The following is a 21,306-nucleotide window of genomic DNA, read 5'->3' on the forward strand; positions in this document are numbered from 1 at the left end:
TTCGCTTCCATAAGGCAAATTTTGGTATCAAGTAAACACCAGGCCAGTATTGCCACTTTTTACTTGAAATCTTAAGATCCTAGATTGGTTTTATCTTTATTTAAAGTAAAACACAGGACAGTGACAACTGGCAAAAAACAAAAACTGCCGTCCACATATAATTTGCTTAACAATACCAAAGCTTAGATGTTGTATTTGTTCGGGTAGCTTAGCATATATTGAACTACATTGGATTGGTTTTAGCATATTTAATCAGTTCTTTAAGGATGCCTCAGGCTTTTTTGCCCTAAAATACCTGAATTTGCGACAACTTTTTTAGAAAGATGCAGCAAAAGTTGCAGCAAAAATTGCACTGTGTTGATTCTTTTTTTTTTTATTATATTGAATCATCTCAAGAAACACACACACACACACACGCACGCACGCACGCACGCACGCACGCACGCACGCACGCACGCACGCACGCGCGCACACACACACACACAGTATTTATGAATTTGCTATCAATGTTCTCTCTTACTTTAACCAAAAAAAAAGCACAGGACTGCAACCAAATTAATAAACATATACTATACTGATGTTTTCCTTGTTTTATACAACACAGACTTAAAAGTAGACAGTAGATGGCAGTAAAGCACAAACTCAGAGGTCAGTGTCAAAAAACTGTACTGTTTTTAATAATTAGAGCTAATATTAGTAATGAATAATGATAATTACGGAAAGAAACACCTCCCAAAGCTTATTTGTTGTCATCTGTGTAGTCTGTCGTCCACACGTAGACATTTTCTGTGTACATTTTATGTTTGAAAAGCGTTTTTAATTCTAAACATTCGTTTATGTTCCAACACATTCAGCCCCGCACGGTAAGAAATAGCATTTGTGAACAGTTAAGACCGATCAATGGTGGTAATGTTTGTTGGTAAATGAGACATAATGAGAGATTATCTTTACACGTCAACATGTCATGTAAATGCTGCCTCTTTGTAAGGTCAGCATTACTATTGAAAATATGTTATTAAATGCCTTAGCCTGAATAAATCAAAGTTTAAACGAATATATACATTTATGTGAACTAAAAAGTAAATTTTTATGTACTACATTACCCAGAATGCTTAGCGCAATAGACAAGGGACAGGAAGTAGGTCTTAATGACAGTAGGACAACAGTTGTGCCGTTTGAGCATTAAAGAGTTGCTATATTGTTACACGCTGCTGTTTCTGCTTCGTCTACACAAGAAACAAACAAAAGTTTGGATTAGACCATTAACGTGCACATTTGAGCGCCGCTTTCAGACTAATTCCATTGGTCAAAATGACACTTGATTGACCAAAATCTGTGAGAAAGTTTGCCATGGACAAAGTTGCAATGCTACGTATAATTCACAGGAATTGGTTAAAATTTGCGTGAAGTGGCGCGATTGCGTTGTTGTTTAATGATAAAAATGTGTCAATGTTGCCCAACATTCTTTAATTTGTCCGGATACAACTCTCAGTGGTAGAAGTCTGGACACCCCTTTGAAAGGAAATTTCTAAAGAATAACACCTTGGTCTAATGTTGGTCTGTCAAAATGAAATATGTGGGGTTACAACATTTGGATTTTTTTGTTGTTTTTTTGGGGGGGAGAAAAATCTGTTGTATTGTTAATGTCGCTCCTAAAAGCAAGACTGACACATACAATATGAAAAAAAGAATGGTTTATTCATTAGAATACGTCTAGTAGAAACATAGAAATACACTTTTGAAAATTGACATTGACCATAGAAGTTTTAGATTCTTTGTAACATTTCATTTAAGATACTGTCTCCTTAGTGATGCCATTTATTTACTTATTTCGTGTTTCCAAAATGTTTTTTTAGATTTTGTTAGGTGTGTCTGAATTTCTGACCTGTCTTCACGTGTCTTGTAACACCTCTTTGTTTTTGTTTCTCTCCCAGCCGAATCGTCCTGCCTGTTTCAGTAGAAGAGGTAAGGACTTGTCTACGCACTTACTTCGTCAACAAGTAGTCATTTGGACATTGTGACGCTCATTAGCTCACTTGTTATTGAAGCTAGTTCTTTTCTTTGCACTGAACGGATCTATTCAGGACTGAAGGCAGCAATTGTTGTCTTTAAGGTTTTGTTTTGGGTGTGTAAGTTTTAAGGTGTGCACAAGGACTAGGTGTTGTTACAGTTGGTGTTTGTGTAATTAATGACAATTTGGGGACAGGTTGGGCCTACAGTACATGGAGATTGCACACAATGTTTGCAGATGTTTGCAGAACACAGAGCAAAAGATTTTGTCTTAGGCAGCCAATAAATGTGATGTGACTGCTCTAATTGAGTTGGGGCAAATCTACAGTAAATAACTGACTGAGCTCAATGAAATCACTTCTGATCCTGTATTAACCAGGTTTGTTAATTATTGTTGTTAAATTGATTTACAGTCCCTCTGAAACTAATTCTGCAAACACTGGCATTAGAACCACATTAGCTACAAATTAGTGAGATGAGACATCCTTCTAGTCTACGTTGACATTGCAGGCCACCCAAAATTCCGCTGGGATAGGCTCGAGTCACCCCCGCGACTTAGAGAAGGACAAGTGGTAGGAAATGGATGGATGGTGGATGGACGTCATCGTCATCTTTGGTGAGCTCAGTCATTTGTGTGCACAAGGAAAGACGGAGTCCCAGTAGTTTTTCGGCGGACGGATTTTCGGTACGTCAATTCTGCGCAAATAATAGGCAATTATAACGTAACCTGACTCACGATGTTTTGTACATTACGTAAGTAGTTTACGTAGGCGAGATGACAAAAAAAGCTAACTTAGATCCATGCTAATGCATGTGTTTCCTCCATTTAACAGCCACACACATTATATAACCTTCCCAAATATATTACTCTATACAGTATTTACCCATTCATACATTATATTACTCAAAAAAAAACCCAACAACTTATTTTTAAGGTGTGCTGACTTATTTCATTTTGTAGTAGTAGTAGTGACTTCTTTGTTCATTTACAGAATCCTGTCAACTTCCTTTGTTTTAACTTTATCTAACTGCACAAGCAAGCAACGTGGCGGCCACATTGAGGCCAGATTGAGACCTGTGCGCGTTTATATTTGAGTCTGATGAAGATCACACGTGGCTTGTGATCTAAACACTCAGATGGAAAAAATCGGATTTCGAAAAATTGTGGTGTAAATGTAGTCAATGTCTCAGGAACATGTTTCCCGTTGCTGATGTCAAAGAAGATGTCCCATAAGCTGCAAAACTGCCGTGTTCCTTCTTAATCTTTTAAGCCAAATAATTTGGTTGGGGAAATGTTGAAGAAAATCCTTGAAATTGCCACAAATACCCCAGGACTGAGACCTACTAGTATTGGATACATTTTGTAAACAGTGCATCACTTGTGACGTACACAGTCGTACACATTAAACATACTTAGAAGTCTCATGTTTTTTTTTGGTAATGTAAACAAACTAATTGCAAAAATCGGCTTGAACAAAAAATGTATACATAGCCTACTTATTGAACTATTTGCACGATCATAATGATTTCAACAGTTTTTGAAACTAGTCCAATGATATACGTCATGTTACATGACGGAGCTTTGAACAAAGACTGGGCGTTTCTTTCGAAAGGAGTGTGGGTCTGTATGACAAAGTAGAATGGACATGCACGTTTTATATTAGATAATCCTGCAGAAAAGTTATATTTCTTAGTAAGTTGCTTTTATGTTTTTATTCATCTGATTAAGGCCCGTCCCTTTTGTTACATTTTTGAATTCACGGTGCCTTGCGTGTCAAAATATATGCTTACTAGGGCTGGGCGATATGGCCTTTTTAAAAATATTTCGATATTTTTAGGCCATATCGCGCGCGATACACGATATGTATCTCGATATTTTGCCTTAGCCTTGAGTTAACACTTGATACATATAATCACAGCAGTATGATGATTCTGTGTGTCTACATTAAAACATTCTTGTTCATACTGCATTAATATATGCTCATTTTAAACGTTCATGCAGAGAGGGAAATCACAACTAAGTCAATTGACCAAAACTTTATTTATTAAACAGTTATTAAGCAGTGGCACAAACATTCATGTCATTTCAAAACAGAAAGTGCAAGATTGTCAGAGACATTTTAAAACAAGCTACTTGTGCACTTTTGTGCATGATGTCACACAAGATATTTCAATAAGTGTCACATAAAAATGAGCTGCATATCAAATAGTATATGTCCTACGGTGTTGATGTGGAAATAGTTGCTTTGTCATTTTATGGGTGTGGCACCGAACAGAGATGTTGACATGCACAGTTTGAAACACTCTTCATTCTTGAGCGGGTGACTTTTCAAATGATGCTACATATTAGCAGTACTGCTACTTTTTGTAGCAACGCTTCTGTCGCATAAATGTTGAACATATTCCCGCTTGAAGCCAAACCACCGCCAGACGATGGATGCTGTTTGTCTTGGGGATTAATTCTTGTTTAATTTGTTACCAGATTCGCACCTTCTTTCTCTCGTATTACCACTCGCAACACACCGTTAGCATTACAGCTAATGTTTCCCATGTCGCTACCTCTCTGCTCGGAGAGGGCGTGTGACGTTGCACGCGTGACGTATGTAAGAAGGTGCGCTTGTTTTAAATCTCTGTAAAAACGAGAGACAAGAAAGAGGGAGAAATGCATGCAGTTTAATGCCCGCAGCTAAAAGCAACTGCGTGAGAACGTATACTCGAATATCACCATATAGTCAATTTCTATATCGATATATCGCCCAGCCCTAATGCTTACCACTGCTCATACGCCAGATTTTTTTCATGTAAATTAGAACTTCCAGCTAAATGAACACCTAAGTCAATCCCACTGTACACTGAACATATAAAGGAGTGCATCCTGCCCTAACATATTTTCTTTCAAGTTCGGCCTGTTTGTTGTTTGCAGTTGAGCGTTCACTTGAGTCCCTGAAATATCACAAAGGCTTGAATCATGTACTTTTAGTGCTAAAAGGAAACACACTGGTTATACACGGCGAGTCACATTCCGATGTTGCAGCTCAGAGTTGCATGCATGGATAGTTCTCCTAAATTCAAGTTTGTTTGAGATAGAGACATTATTTCACAGTTGTTCTCACCAACTTGTCATTATATTTTCCACATACTCAATGTAACACCAATAAAAACACGTGCCAGCTCATGTTAATCAAAATGTATAGCTTCTGGGTTGTAACTTAGGCAATTAGGTTTCTTAAAGAATTGTGTATGTCTGACTAATTTTATCTATTTCTGCAACATTTCATCCAGACTTGCTGAGTGTTAGAACTTCAGAGGTAGCAGAGGAAGAGCTGTAGCTCGTCGGAAGCAACACTTACTTGACATTAATGAATTTTTAAAGGGGAACTACACTTTTTGGGAATTTTGCCTATCGTTGGCAATCCCTATGATCGACATTTTGCATTTCCATCCATCCATCCATCCATCCATCCATCCATCCATCCATCCATCCATCCATCCATCCATCCATCCATCTTCTTCTGCTTATCCGAGGTCTTGTCACGGGGGCAGCAGCCTAAGCAGGGAAGCCCAGACTTCCCTCTTCCCAGCCACTTCGTCCAGCTCCTGAGGCGTTCCCAAGGCAGCCGGTAGACATAGTCTTCCCTGGGTCCTGGGTCTTCCCAGTGGCCTCCTACCGGTTGGACGTGCCCGAAACACATCCCTAGGGAGGCGTTCGTGTGGCATCCTGGCCAGATGCCCGAACCACCTCATCTGGCTTTTCTCGATGTGGAGGAGCAGCGGCTTTTCTTTGATCTCCTCCCGGATGGCAGAGCTTCACAGACTATCTCTAAGGCAGAACCCCGCCACTCGGCGGCAGAAAGTCATTTCGGACGCTTGTACCCGTGATCTTGTCCTTTTGGTCATTACCCAAACTTCATGACCATAGGTGAGGATGGGAACATAGATCGACCGGTAAATTGAGAGATTTGCCTTCCGGCTCAGCTCCTTCTTCACCACAACGCATCGATACAGCGTCCGCATTACTAAAAACGCCACAACGATCCGCCTGTCGATCTCACGATCCACTCTTCCCCCACTCGTGAAAAAGACTCCGAGGTAGTTGAACTTGAATATACTCTCGCGTCATATAGCTAGCTATGACAGCGTCTTGTTTGATTTATAGTTCTTCCGTGGGGGGAGGGGTGGCACCAGTCTTGTAATTCTCTTTCAAAACACTAAAGGGCAGGGTCTCCAGAGAGAGCAACCACAGCTGTCGTTGACTAGATACTGTATTTCCCTCTTGTGAAAAATGACGAAAGCCACAACATCGACATCTTTGTCTACACCAGCGTCCGAAATCCACCTCCGGGAGACTTCCGGAATTCCGCGTCCTTTCTGATTTCAATGCGTAAAAAGACAGAAAAATGCTGTTAATGCCAACACTGTATGTATGTATATATGTATGTATGTATGAACAAAACCCAAAATCAGTGAAGTTGGCACGTTGTGTAAATTTTTTCAAATAAAAACAGAATACTATAATTTGCAAATCCTTTTCAACCTATATTAAATGTATTCACTGTAAAGACAAGATACTTAACGTACTTAACGTACGAACTGGTAAACTTTGTTATTTTTTGCAAATATTAGCTAATTTGGAATTTGATGCCTGCAACATGTTTCAAAAAAGCTGGCACAAGTGGCAAAAAAGACTATGAAAGTGGAGGAATGCTCATCAAAAACTTATATGGAACATCCCACAGATGAACAGGTTAATTGGGAACAGGTGGGTGCCATAACTGTGTATAAAAGCAGATTCCATTGAATACTCAGTCATTCACAAACAAGCGGCAAAGCCGAAAACCAACATTGAATGCCCGTGACCTTCGATGCCTCAGACGGGACTGCATCAGAAAGCGACATCAGCGTGTAAAGGATATCACCACATGGGCTCAGGAACACTTCAGAAAGCCACTGTCAGTAACTACAGTTTGTTAAAACTGTACTATCCAAAGCGAAAGCCATTTATCAACAACACCCAGAAACGCTGCCAGCTTTGCTGGACCCGAGCTCATCTAAGATGGACTGATATAAAAGTGGATAAGTGTTCTGTGGTCTGACGAGTCCACATTTTAAATTGTTTTTGGAAACTGTGGACGTTGTGTCCTTCGGACCGAAGAAGAAAAGAGCCATCTTGATTGTTATAGACGCAAAGTTCAAAAGTCAGCATCAGTGATGGTATGGGGGTGTATTAGTGCCCAAGGCATGGGTAACTTGCACGTCTTTGAAATGTACATAGAGGAGTTGGAGCAAAATATGTTGCCATGTCATTCTTAGAATAGTCCCTGCTTATTAAAGCAGGACAGCGCCAAGAAGCAGGTCTAAACCCAATCGCAAAGAAAGGTGTGTAGAAACTACAGATGTATCAAAAAAAAAATTAAAATAAATAAATAAATAAATATGTATATATATACATAGCGTATACGTTTTCGCTGCTATCAAAAGCATGAATTAGATTTTTATTGGCTTGGGAAAAAAAAATAGATTGTGCACCCCTATATTTTTATCATAAACTTAGGTAGCAGAAAATAATACAAACAGGACATGACAATAGTAAACAAATTTCTGCAAAGTACAATTATTATTTATAAATCAAATATTTTCATAGTTAAAGCATAAAACACGGTTTACAACCTTCTAAGAGTATATTTTTTGACATTGTCAGAGCCCTCTCAGGATGAAATAACACTATAGTAGCATTGAGTGTGTTCTATTGTAGATTACAGTAGTCACTGGTATGTTTTCCAAGCGTTGTTGCTAAGGCCTCCGCCCAGCCACTAAAACACCGCCATGACATATTAGTAATTAGAACTGGGCTTCCATGTCCTGAAACCACAGGCGTAAGTTGTTCTGCAAGATCTTGGTCGTAGCCACAATCTTAAACTTTGATGTTAGGATTCTGTGTTAGCATTGTGTGTCTGTGTTGTGATTCCACATCACTCAAGCCAAAGCTGTGTTATTGACGTCAAAGATTAAGGCTATCAAAAGAGTTAATTTCCGCTTTGGACAGACGACTGATGATAGTTTTTAGCAGTCTTGTTAGCCTGAAGTGCTGCATCGAAGTCTCACCAATGTGAGATGTGTTATTGATGAGGCTGGAGATGATGTCTCTTATTGGCTGATTGACCAGTTTTGGTCAATTTAAAATTGGCACAGTGAAGATGGCACCAAAATTAGCCGCCTGTCGCTGTTGTTAGCGGTGTTCGCCCTAACCTGGAAACCAAAGTCCCACTTGGTGAATATTTTTATCGATTGATACAACAACTGTCGATGCACTTCAAAAGGTTCCGGTTTTAATTTGTGAAGCAAATATAAAGTCTCCACTTTAAGGGGAATTTTGCGTATTGTTCACAATCATGGGAGACAAGAAGACAAAAGTTGTTTTGTTTTTTTTCGCTTTCTAACATGTAAAATCGGCTCGTTCTAGGTGGCTAGTGATGCAGCCAATGTAAGCAATCATTTCTACCTCTAAATCACTTTAAAATGCATTCAAAAACCGCCAACAATACTTCATTTACGTTCTGTAATCTGTATAATAACCAAGCTGTAGCGACACTGTTATTGTAAGAACTCTTTTTGTAACGCACTAACACATCGGTGTGCTATGGTATTAGTCGGAAAAGTTCACTATGGCAAGAGATAAGCCAGCTTCTACGTCCGCATGAAATGCGTTTGAGTTTGTAATGCGTAACACAATGCGATAGAACAACCTGTACTGACTGAAAAACAAGAACAATCATGTTACAGTATCTGTAAAATATTAGCCCACATTTCATGTTTTCTTTGTACACAGCTTGCTCGACAGTGTATTGTACTGTAGTGTAAGGTGATGTGCTTCGTGTACCATGATCAATAGTATAGTGACTTACTCGATTGGACAGTTGTGTGTTTGGTAGAGCTGGCCCGGGGCGTTTCCTGTTGATTTGGGCACTCTAAAAATTTGGCATAGCTTGGCTCCAAAGTTCCAGACTTGCAGCCAGACCAAATCACACCAAACTCAATCTCAGGGCTTCTGTCTGCACCAACGTTTTAACCTCTTCTTCGTGCTGGCTTCTATAAACAGCAGTTCATCCTCTGTATATTCTGATTCAAAAAGATAAGGTTGTAAATCCTCATTTGTCCAAAAATAGTTGTCTTTGTTGTCTGTTACCAAGTCTGCCATGATTACAACACACTCGCGTTTTTGTTTGCGGAAGTAAGAACACACAGTAGATGCTGCAAGTCGGATGCGCGCTGCTATGGAAAAGGAAATAAATGCGCCAAAGAAGGAAGTCCGGGTACTGATTAAATGAACAAAATGTGGAACATTTTGAACATTTTGCATATTGTTATGAACTTGTCTGTTACTGCATTATACAAACCCCGTTTCCATATGAGTTGGGAAATTGTGTTTGATGTAAATATAAACGGAATACAATGATTTGCAAATCATTTCCAACCCATATTCAATTGAATATCCTGCAAAAACAACATATTTGATGTTCAAACTGATAAAAAAAAAATTGGGGGCAAATAATCATTAACTTTAGAATTTAATGCCAGCAACACGTGACAAAGAAGTTGTGAAAGGTGGCAATAAATACTGGTAAAGTTGAGAAATTCTCATCAAACACTTATTGGGAACATCCCACAGGTGTGCAGGCTAATTGGGAACAGGTGGGTGCCATGATTGGGTATAAAAGCAGCTTCCACGAAATGCTAAGTAATTCACAAACAAGGATGGGGTGAGGGTCACCACTTTGTAAACAAATTGTCGAACAGTTTTAGAACAACATTTCTCAACGAGCTATTGCAAGGAATTCGGATTTTACCATCTACGGTCCGTAAAATCATCAAAAGGTTCAGAGAATCTAGAGATATCACTGCACATAAGCGATGATATTCAGAATCAGAATCAGAAAAGTTTTTATTGCCATCGTTTGAGAACGGGTTCACAAACTAGGAATTTTACCTGGTGCAATCGTGCAACATAAAAGACATATAACACAGAATAGAATAACATGAGCTGTAATTGAGCTATCGATCTTGGTATTGTTCACGTGTCTGATGGCCGAGGGGAAAAAACTGTTCAGGTGGCGGGAGGTGTGGATCTGGATGGACCGTAGTCTCCTGCCTGAGGGAAGAGGGGAGAATATTTTGTGTCCAGGGTGAGAAGAGTCAGCTGTGATCCGACCCACACGCCTCCTGGTGCTGGAGGAGAACAGGTCCTGGAGGGGTGGGAGTTTGCAGCCAATCAGCTTCTCAGCAGCACGGACCATGCGCTGCAGTCGATGCTTGTCCCGGACTGTGGCGCCGGGGAACCACACGGTGATGGTTGAGGTTTGGATGGACCGTTTATCACACACGGACCGTTGAACCCTCAGGCGGTACTGCATCAAAAGCAGACATCAGTGTGTAAATGATATCACCACATGGACTCAGGAAAACTTCCTAAAACCACTCTCAGTAATTACAGTTGGTTGGTACATCTGTAAGTGCAAGTTAAAACTCTGCTATGCAAAGCAAAACCCATTTATCAACAACACCAAGGAACGCCGCTGGCTTGGCTGGGCCCGAGCTCATGTAAGATGGACTGATGCAAAGTGGAAAAGTGTTCTGTGGTCTGACGAGTCCACATTTCAATTTATATTTGGAAACTGTGGACGTGGTGTCCTCCGGAACAAAGAGGAAAATAACCATCCAGATTGTTATAGACGCGAAGTTCAAAAGCCAGCATCTGTGATGGTATGGGGTGTATTAGTGCCCAAGGCATGGGTAACTTACACATCTGTGAAGGCACCATTAATGCTGAATGGTCCATACAGGTTTTGGAGCAACATATGTTGTCATCCAAGCAACGTTATCATGGAAACCCCTGCTTATTTCAGCAAGACAATGCCAAGCCACGTGTTACAACAGTGTGGTTTCGTAGTAAAAGAGTGCGGGTACTTTCCTGACCCTCTTGCAGTCCAGACCTGTCTCCCATCGAAAATGTGTGGCGCATTATGAAGCGTGAAATACGGCAGCGGAAACCCCGTACTGTTGAACGACTGAAGCTCTACATAAAAGAAGAATGGGAAATAATTCCACTTTCAAAGCTTCAATAATTAGTTTCCTCAGTTCCCAAATGTTTATTGAGTGTTGTTAAAAGAAAAGGTAATGTAACACAGTGGTGAACATGGCTTTTCCCAACTACTTTGTCGCGTGTTGCAGCCATAAAATTCTTAGATAATTATTATTTTCCAAACAAAAATCAAGTTTATGAGTTTGACCATCAAATATCTTGTCTTTGTAGTGCATGGAATTGTATATGGGTTTAAAAAGAAGTGTAAATCATTGTATTGTGTTCATATTTACATCTAACACAATTTCCCAACTCCTATGGAAAAGGGGTTTGCATATATACTTATATATATACTGTATGTACTTGCACTGTGTATAAAACATTGATGAAGGGTTTTGAAATAGTTGTTGGGGTTTTTTTAAGGCTACAACAGTGGCTTCCATTAGCCTGATCTTGAAAGTATTTTTTATCATCTTTAAAATCCCCCATAAAAAGAAGACATGATTGTGAACGAAAGGCAAAATTAAACACACCTGCATTATGGCATGCGCATAATGTAGGTGTGTTAGTCCAACTTTTCAAAAAGCAAACATGATAAGATTAAGCTGTTTCAATGGGGTGTAGAATGCTTATTTTGAGCCACATTATTTGAGAAATCAGACTAAGTTTGTATATGGAAACATAGTCAATAAGGAACTGGACCCATACTGAAGATGACAACATTTTGACCACAAGTAACTAAAAGACACAACTCACAAAGTGTTAATGCAGCTTAAAGTCCTTAACAATTGACTATAACCACTCTACAATAATAACACACATTATGCCAAATCCAACAATAAAAGGCAACACCTTGAACACAAATCATCAATTATAACTTAATCTATATCCAGAATTTACTCATGAATTATATAAACTCTCCAGTATTTATGTATGTTTGCTTACTTGAATTTATTAATATCCCCAATTCCCCACATATTCCAGCTTTAGTATTTTCCATTTCTTATCAGCAATGTATTCCTATTTTATCAATTGTATTGATTTTATTCAGATTTGTATTCTTATTTTAACATCTTTAACACCGCACAAGCTATTTAGTGTCTTTTTTTTAAAACTCATATTTGCTTATTGATATCTTTTTTCTTCAACACGTTTACTTCTTTGGAGAATGACAGCTGCTTCACAGCTCATTTAGAGAGGGCCATGAGAAGACCAATGCAGTTAATCCAGCATGTTGGTGACAATTTCATGGATTAGGTCTCCAAGTTTGCTTTAGACACTATTCATTTAACTTTGGCAATGTTTTTCAGGAGGTAAAACCTCCTGTCTATGACTGAGAACTGACTCAACTGACAACAAATCTGATAGATGCAGGCTAGGTGTGCTTGCCATCAGCTAATCAATTCATTGGTTGTAATCAGTATTTCTGGTCATGTGAAAGACATTTACAAAGAAGCTTTCTATCCTGCTCAGAAATGTACTGTATCTCAAATAAGAACAACTTCTGGGCCAGATTTACCCATTTGCTGACATTTTAAGTTGATTGTAGGCTCAATGTATCATTTTATTTTTTTCACCTAAAATACTTGACAGGATTAAAAATGTAGGAATTTGGAGACAGTTCAATCGCCTTAGCTCTGAAATCATGTGCAAAAAAACTTCTCTTGTCCTTACAGTACCAAGTGGGCCAACTGTATTCAGTTGCAGAGGCCAGCAAGAGTGAGACTGGTGGAGGAGAGGGCGTTGAAGTGGTGGTCAATGAGCCCTATCAAGAAGGGGAAGAGAAGGGACAGTATACCCACAAAATCTACCACTTACAGAGGTATGCACTTTGTGACTCCAGGTCCATCCTGCTCTTATCGACAACTTGTCTATGTTGACCAACCCAAGTCTTGTTCCATCCTGTTCTTCTTCTTACTATAGCGTGTATACATCAACATACAAATTGATACCTCAAGGAGTTTTTTCAATGAAGTATTGACATGTGTTTAGCAATGTAACAGTTTAAAAATGTTGTGTTACCGTTATTGTAACCAAAATTATCACAGTTATTATAATCATGTTATTGTTAGATGTGCTCAAAATGTAGTTATACAAACATTAAAATATTTTACCAAGTTTTATTTAAATAAATAAATAAATAAAACATAATTAGGGATGGGTGCTGATTATGGTACTTTTTTTGGCACAGAGCAAATGCCGGCAGTCCTCACATGCACAGATTCACGTAAAATCCAACGATGCCACATTACAGTACCTGGGTTGCGAGTGACGTCACGCCCGGTTTGTCGACTCAAACTCTTTTTGTACTTTGGCACTTTGCGATCACTTCAGCAGTACTGAGAGCAGATTCAGCCAAACTGTCTCAAGGTAATGTTGTCATTTCCAATGTTAACAAAGAAATTGACTTGAAAAATGCTCCAACGTAAGTAAAGTAAGGCTCCACTTTTCCATAAATGTGTTAGCTTGATGGTAATATACATTGGCTTTGGTATTGACATGCTACTAATTTTACATGGCGATTTCAACACCTCTAGTTTTGTTAATGAAAAGTACAACTTAAATCCACATTACAATCATACAGCTTGTGCGTATAAGTACAATACTTACATCTTTTGGGTGCAGCAAAAGACTAGATTCAGCAAAGACTGAACTGACTAGCCAACACACCATAAACTACACACTACTGCCATTTTAAGTCTTTGACTCGCAACTGTGATTGCAACAATTTGTCATACATGTAAATGAGACTCTGAAATATTATAATAATATGTAACAACTGGACAGCAGTTAAGCGGTAGAAAATGGATGGATGGATGGACAGCAGTTATTCTAATCCACTCATTTTTGATCGTATTATCAAAAACACTAAAATTAGTTGAGACACTTTGGTACCGAAAATTGGTACCGTTCATTACCATGTACCAAGAATCGGTCATGTATATGTTCAAATGTGAAGGGTACCCATCCCTAATCACAATATACTTCTTTGGCAGAAAAAGAACATTAGATTTTACTGGCTTATTAAGAGCCCACGTAATGCTATTCGAGTGTTTGAATATGTTAATTTAATTCCATTTTAATTTGTAAAGATTTTAGAGTGTGTTTAATGATAAAGGCAAAACTAATGCTGTATGTACATTTGATGTCAGAAGGGGTTTATGGCTCTTTAAAGGTTACCAGATCTTAAATGAGCCCTTCCTTTTCAACAGCTGTTCAAAAGACTTGCTCATTTTTATGGTTATGGTAATGATTTATTAGTTTTAGACATGTTTACATTTACATTAAAGGGGAACTGCCCTTTTTTGGAATTTCGCCTATCGTTCACAATCATTATAAAAGACATGATGATGGATTGATTTTTTTAATACATTTTAAAAAGTAAATAAGTGTGCTCAACAATCTGCTTATAATGAAGCGTATGGGAGCAGCTCTATTCTGCCTATAAAAGCCCTAAAAAACATCCAAACACCTCCATTAAGGTTTTATCTCATGATGTAAGTATATATGTAATTTGGTGACAGCCACATTTATAATATTTAATAGTTACGTATTTTGCTAATTTTAAGCATATGCGGTGCATTAATTTAAAAAACGAATCACGACGGTTGCTTTTTGCCCCCCAACTTCATCACTGATTACTACTCACTGCAGGCTTAATGAGAGACAACAAACATAATAAAACATCACTTACTGTACAAGGTCTGCACTGTACAAGGTCTGTTGTCATCAGGATGCCGACTGCTAGGATTTTCATATATTCCCATTTAAATTAATCCTGGTGAAGAAAAGGGGTGTGGAATCCATCCATTTTCTACAGATTTTTCCCTTTGAGGCCGCGGGGGGCGCTGGTGCCTATCTCAGCTACAATCGGGCGGAAGGCGGGGTACACCCTGGACAAGTCTCCACCTCATCGCAGGGCCAACACAGATAGATAGACAGACAACATTCACACTCACATTCACACACTAGGGCCAATTTTAGTGTTGCCAATCAACCTATCCCCAGGTGCATGTCTTTGGAAGTGGGAGTACCCGGAGGGAACCCACGCATTCACGGGGAGGACATGCAAACTCCACACAGAAAGATCCCGAGCCTGGGATTGAACCCTGACTACTCAGGACCTTCGTATTGTGAGGCAGACGCACTAACCCCTCTATCACCGTGAAGCCCGGGGGTGGGACCAAGTGTCCTTTTGTGTCGTTCTCGCCATTGCCAGTTCTAAATTGGCTTCTAAAGTGTACCAAATTGTTGGAATACCTCCTCGTCCTTCTACTATCCAGGTGAGATGCATTATTTATGATCTACAATAAAGTTTGATGAGGAAGGGAACGAGAAAGCAGCTGATCAGTCGATCATGTCAACATTGGCACACAGCTCGTGATCACAACGCCACTATAAATAGTTTATCTATGTTAGCGCTTACAAAAACAATATCACTAATACATGGTTAATATTCAAATCACAAAATATAAATGGAGTATTGTTGGCTCGTTTTGGAAGTTTTTTTAAAATTTGGTTTTAATGGGCGGAAAAGGGGACTTCCCTTTGGCTCCGCTGTAAGCAGAGTTTAATTTAAGTTTACTTACGAGATAGAATGCATTAAAAAAAATACATACGTTGACATTCTTTCTTAATCATTGTAAACAATAGACAAAATTCCCCCCAAAAATGCAGTTCCCCTTTAAGGAACATCATTTTCTACCGCTTGTCCCTCTCGGGATCGCAGGGGTTGTGGGGGCCTATCTTAGCTTCATTCGGGCAGAAGGCGGTGTACACCTCGGACAAGTCGCCAGCTCATCACAGGTTCAACACATTCACACTCACATTCACACAGTAGGGCCAATTTAGTGTTGCCAAACAACCCATCCCCAGGTGCATGTCTTTGGAGGTGGGAGGAAACCGGAGTACCCGCACGGAACCCACCCAGTCATATACTTCTTATTTTCTTATCAAGTAATCAATCACTGGTAGCAGTTATAAGATAAGACGTCGAGCAGAACAATATAAATGTACTCTAATATTGCTCTATTGGTGGGAATTATTCTGAAATATTGCATATAATAAAACAATTCTTATGTTTTCATTGCAAACATTCCATAAGGTGGTGCCATATTCCTGTGTTATGACAGTGAAATCACTATTTTAAATTACACCCATTCAAAAAAAATTGTAGCACAACAGCATTTCAAAAAAACAGAAACTATACACAATAAGTAAAAGACAAAAATGTGTTTAAAATGTGAATATAACAGGAAAATAAAAATGTGGACATAATAAAAATACACATTCAAAATTGTACTTACCCTACTTGGTGTGTGTACACTTTAACTACTTTACATTCCCACATAAAAATAAAGAACCTGAAAAGTGAATTTAAATGCTGCTACGTAAAATTTGAATCTGACTCGTTTTTCTAGTCCAGTCGTCAGTCGGGTTGCACACTAATGCAGCATGGTTAATTGCATCTGCATGTGCATAAAACTTCACCCAAACAAACAGCTCACAATTTTGAATCGGTTTTCAACGTTCACATTTATTATTTTTCAAGAATATGGCAACTAACTGTGGCAACAACTCAAAAGGGAGTTTATCCCGTGTAAGTGCAGTATAGTGAAAAAGAGGTCTAAACTAGCACCCCCTTAATAGCCAGATTTAATTTCCATACTAAAACAGATTCCAAGCTCTATATTTACAGACCTGAGCATCTTCCACTCGGACAACATGTAGTACTACACATCAACACAAACTGGGTACACAACATCCATCCATCCATCCATACATCCATCTTCTTCTGCTTCTCTGAGGTGGGTCGCGGGGGCTGCAGCCTAAGCAGGGAATCCCAGACTTTCTTCTCCACAGCCAGTTTGTCCAGCTCTTCACAGGGGATCCTGAGGCCTTCCCAGGACAGCTGGGAGACATTGTCTTCCCAACTTGTCCTGGGTCTTCCCCGTGGCCTCCTACCGGTTGGACGTGCCCTAAACACCTCCCTAGGGAGGCGTTCGGGTGGCATTCTGACCAGATGCCCCAACCACCTCATCTGGGGAGCAGCGGCTTTACTTTGAGCTCACCCTAGATGGCAGAGCTTCTCACCCTATCTCTAAGGGAGAGCCCCGCCACCCGGCGGTGGAAATTAATTTCGACCGCTTGTGCACGTGATCTTGTCCTTTTGGTCCTAACCCAAAGCTCATGACCATAGGTGAGGATGGGAACGTAAATCGACCGGTAAATTGAGAGCTTTGCCTCACGGCTTAGCTCCTTCTTCACCACAAAGAATCGATACAGCGTCCGGATTACTAAAGACGCCGCACCGATCCGCCTGTCGATCTCACGATCCACTCCTCCCCTACTCGTGAACAAAACTCCGAGGTACTTGAACTCCTCTACTTGGGGCAGGGTCTCCTCCCCAGATGGCACTCCCCCCCTTTCCGGGCTAGAACCATGGACTTGGACTTGGAGGTGCTGATTCTCATCAGAGTCGCTTCACATTCGGCTCCAAACCGATCCCGTGAGATCTGAAGATCCTGGCCAGATGAAGCCATCAGGACCACATCATCTTCAAAAAGCAAAGACCTAATCCTGCAGCCACCAAACCGGATCCCTTCAACGCCTTGACAGCGCCTAGAATTTCTGTCCATAAAAGTTATGAACAGAATCGGTGACAAAGGGCAGCCATGGCAGATGTCTAACCCTCACTGGAAACGTGTCCGACTTACTGCTGGCAATGTGGACCAAGCTCTGACATTGATAGTACAGAGAGAGGACTGCCACAATCAGGCAGTCCGAAACCCCATACTCTCTGAGCCATCCCCACAGGCCTTCTCCAAGTCCACAAAGCACATGTAGACTGGTTCGGCAAACTCCCATGCACCCTCAAGGACCCTGCCGAGAGTATACAGCTGGTCCACAGTTCCACGACCAGGACGAAAACCACACTGTTCTTCCTGAATCCGAGGTTTGACTATCCGGCGTAGCCTCCTCTCCAGTACACCTGCATAGACCTTACAGGGAAGGCTGAGGAGTGTCATCCCACGATAGATGGAACACACCCTCCGGTTCCCCTTCTTAAAGAGAGGAACCACCAACCTTGTCTGCCAATCCAGAGGTACCGCCCCCGATGTCCATGCGATGCTGCAACATCAGCCCAAGAAATAGGAGAGCCCACCATAGATTCCCCAGGCACTGCTTCCTCATAGGAAGACGTGTTGGCGTCATTGAGGAGGTCTTTGAAGTATTCCCTCTACCGATCCACAACATCCGCAGTCGAGGTCAGCAGAACACCATCCCCAGTGTTGACAGTGCAATGCTTCCCCTTCCTGAGGCGGCGGATGGTGATCCAGAATCGCTTCGAAGCCGTCCGAAAGTTGTTTTCCATGGCTTCCCGAACTCCTCCCATGTCCAATTTTTTGCGTCCGCGACCGCTGAAGCCGCACACCGCTTGGCCTGTCGGTACCTGTCCGCTGCCTCCGGAGTCCTATGAGCCAAAAGAACCCGATAGGACTCCTTCAGCTTGACGGCATCCCTCACCGCCGGTGTCCACCAGCGGGTTATAGGATTACCGCCATGACAGGCACCAACTACCTTGCGGCCACAGCTCCAATCAGCCGCTTCGACAATAAAGGTGCGGAACATGGTCCACTCGGACTCAATGTCGAGCACCTCCCTCGTGACATGTTCAAAGTTCTTCCGGAGTTAGGAATTGAAAGTCTCTCTGATAACATATTCCTAATAAAATGTGTACTTGTTTTTTCAGTAAAGTTCCAACTCTCGTCCGTACGCTTGCTCCAAAGGGTTCTCTTGAGGTTCACGAGAAGGCCTGGAATGCATATCCCTACTGCAAAACGGGTGAGTATCACTGAAGTAATACAATATTACACTTACTAGCTTTGCATTGCATGAATCTCTTTTAATAAATTGTAAATAAACTAACTTTCAATCTGTCCTTTTCTTGTGACCCTGTCGCGATGAAGTTCTCACTGTAAGTAATGGTTTCCTTAAATTTGTGTTTTATTAAATGGTAGACTTGATTATGATGACGATAGTGATGACAAAATGAACCAATGCTGTATTTCATTCAGTCCTTCTGTATCACCAATCCTGTTTATGGTCCTCAAAATTTTAATAATGCGCACATGTACAGATGCTGAGAAGAATTGTGTGAAATCAGACAGCTAACAGATGAAATGTCACTGAGTCTGTGACTTATCTTTCCTACATTTGCAGAATGTATTCATGAAAGACAAGTTCGAGATTAAGATTGAGACGTGGCACAAGCCAGACATGGGAGAAATGGACAATGTGAGTCATCTGGTATCCATCCATCCAATATTATATGCTATACCATTAACACCATACATGCCAGCTGTATGCAACGTGATATAACAGCAGATTGGTTGGAATGTGTTTTCCAAGCAAATTAATCAACATAATTATTTGTCTTAAATGTCTTGCTGCAGGTACATGGAATAGACAAAGAACAATGGGCCAACACTGAAATTGTGAACATTGACATTGCTGAAAAAATCAGTGCAAAGGTAGGAAGCAAAATAACAGTAAAATGGTTTAATCTCACCCACTTTGAATCTAGAGCAGGGGTACCCAAAGTGAGACCCTGTCGAGTTGTTTGGTGGCTTCCCAAATGCAATACATACTCATGATGACCTCTTTCAAGCTCACTAGGGTGTTCGGTTTGATATAAGCAAAAAAACAAAAAACAAATATAGAATGATATAGGTTTGCATGTAAAATATCCAATATCAACTGTGATAGAAGTAGTTTACTTGTGCAAAGCTAGTTAACATCTAAATGTCCTCCAATAAGCACACATGCTTGGTGTTTTTTGTATTTTAGTCAAGTCTTTTACAAAAGGTAATCATGGTAGGCTATAGGCCACTAGGATCTAGCAGCTACACAATAGCTAAGCACACAGTAGCAAACAAGCTAAACATACTGTATGTAATAAGTGACCTTAGTTGAACAAAATTGTAATCTAATACATTTGTCAAAAAAAAAAACAGTATCAAATAATTAAAGTTGCACATTACTTACAGCTACAAAGTCTTCAAGGCAGATTAGAAAGTATCCAGTAACTAACATGTCTGCATCATTCAATTTACTGCGTCATGAACTATTGTGACCACTAGGTGTTGACATGCTATTTGTCAACACCTAGTGGTCACAATAATTCATCATCTTTTGCTCAAATGTATTGGATTACAATTTTGTTCAATTAAGGACACTTTATGTATGCGGCAAAAGCGTTGCTACAAAAAGTAGCAGCACTCCTAATTTGTAACATCATTTGAAAAGTCACCCGCTAGAGAATAAGGAGTAGGGTTGCAAAGGGGTGGAAAGTTTCCGGTAAATTTCTGGAAACTTTCCGGAAATTTACCACGGGAAGTTAAGCTCGGAAAGTTTGGAAATATTGACCATTTTTTGATTATTCAAAGTTGGACTCCGTCTATGGGAATTCATGGGAATATATGGGAAGGGCAACATGGTGAAAGAGGGGTTGGTGTGTCTGCCTCACAATACGAAGGTCCTGGGTGCGATCCTGAGCTCGGGATCTTTCTGTGTGGAGTTTGCATGTTCTCCCTGTGACTGCGTGGGTTCCCTCCGGGTACTCCGGATTCCTCCCACCTCCAAAAACATGCACCTGGGGATAGGTTGATTGGCAAAACTAAATTGGCCCTAGTGTGTGAATGTGAGTGTGAAAGTTGTCTGTCCCTCTGTGTTGGCCCTGCGATCAGGTGGCAAGTAGTCCAGGGTGTACTCCGCCTTACCCCCGAATGCAGCTGATATAGGCTCCGGCACCCCCCGCGACCCTGAAAGGGACAAGCGGTAAAAAAAAGGATGGATGGATAATGGAATTAATGGGGAATTGCAATAATTATATATTATTGGGCACTTGTCTATATGCTGCTGTATCTTTGTGGCATTTTTGACATAGGTCTTTGCACAGTATTTGCAAATGTATACAGCCTTTCCGCCTACATTTGTTGGGGTGAAATGTATCCACACATCGGAAGGTGTACGTGTCATTATTCTGTTTGTATTTATTTATTCTTGTAAAACACTAATATAATGCCACACATAGATATAAATAGTCAGCTAAACAATTGGAGTAGACTTTTTAAAACAGTTTTACTGACAGACAAATGAATAGAAATAGGCTCGATGAATAAATGAACACTTAATCATCATGCTAAATCAAACGATAA

The 21,306-nt window shown here is 40.3% G+C and overlaps 1 protein-coding gene across 1 annotated transcript in view; it reads left to right on the top strand.

Moving 5' to 3' along the window:
• The window catches only part of LOC133564480 (phosphatidylinositol transfer protein alpha isoform-like), a 30,205-nt gene that overhangs the window by 4,253 nt on the left and 4,646 nt on the right, over positions 1-21,306 (top strand). Inside the window, exons 2-7 of the mRNA XM_061918827.1 lie at positions 1,935-1,965; positions 12,763-12,908; positions 18,840-18,931; positions 19,057-19,064; positions 19,310-19,384; positions 19,543-19,620. Coding sequence (XP_061774811.1) covers positions 1,935-1,965; positions 12,763-12,908; positions 18,840-18,931; positions 19,057-19,064; positions 19,310-19,384; positions 19,543-19,620 — 430 coding nt within the window. The remainder of the gene's footprint in view (positions 1-1,934; positions 1,966-12,762; positions 12,909-18,839; positions 18,932-19,056; positions 19,065-19,309; positions 19,385-19,542; positions 19,621-21,306) is intronic.

This window comes from Nerophis ophidion, linkage group LG13 (genome assembly GCF_033978795.1).
Source record: "Nerophis ophidion isolate RoL-2023_Sa linkage group LG13, RoL_Noph_v1.0, whole genome shotgun sequence".
NCBI classification, from domain to species: domain Eukaryota; kingdom Metazoa; phylum Chordata; class Actinopteri; order Syngnathiformes; family Syngnathidae; genus Nerophis; species Nerophis ophidion.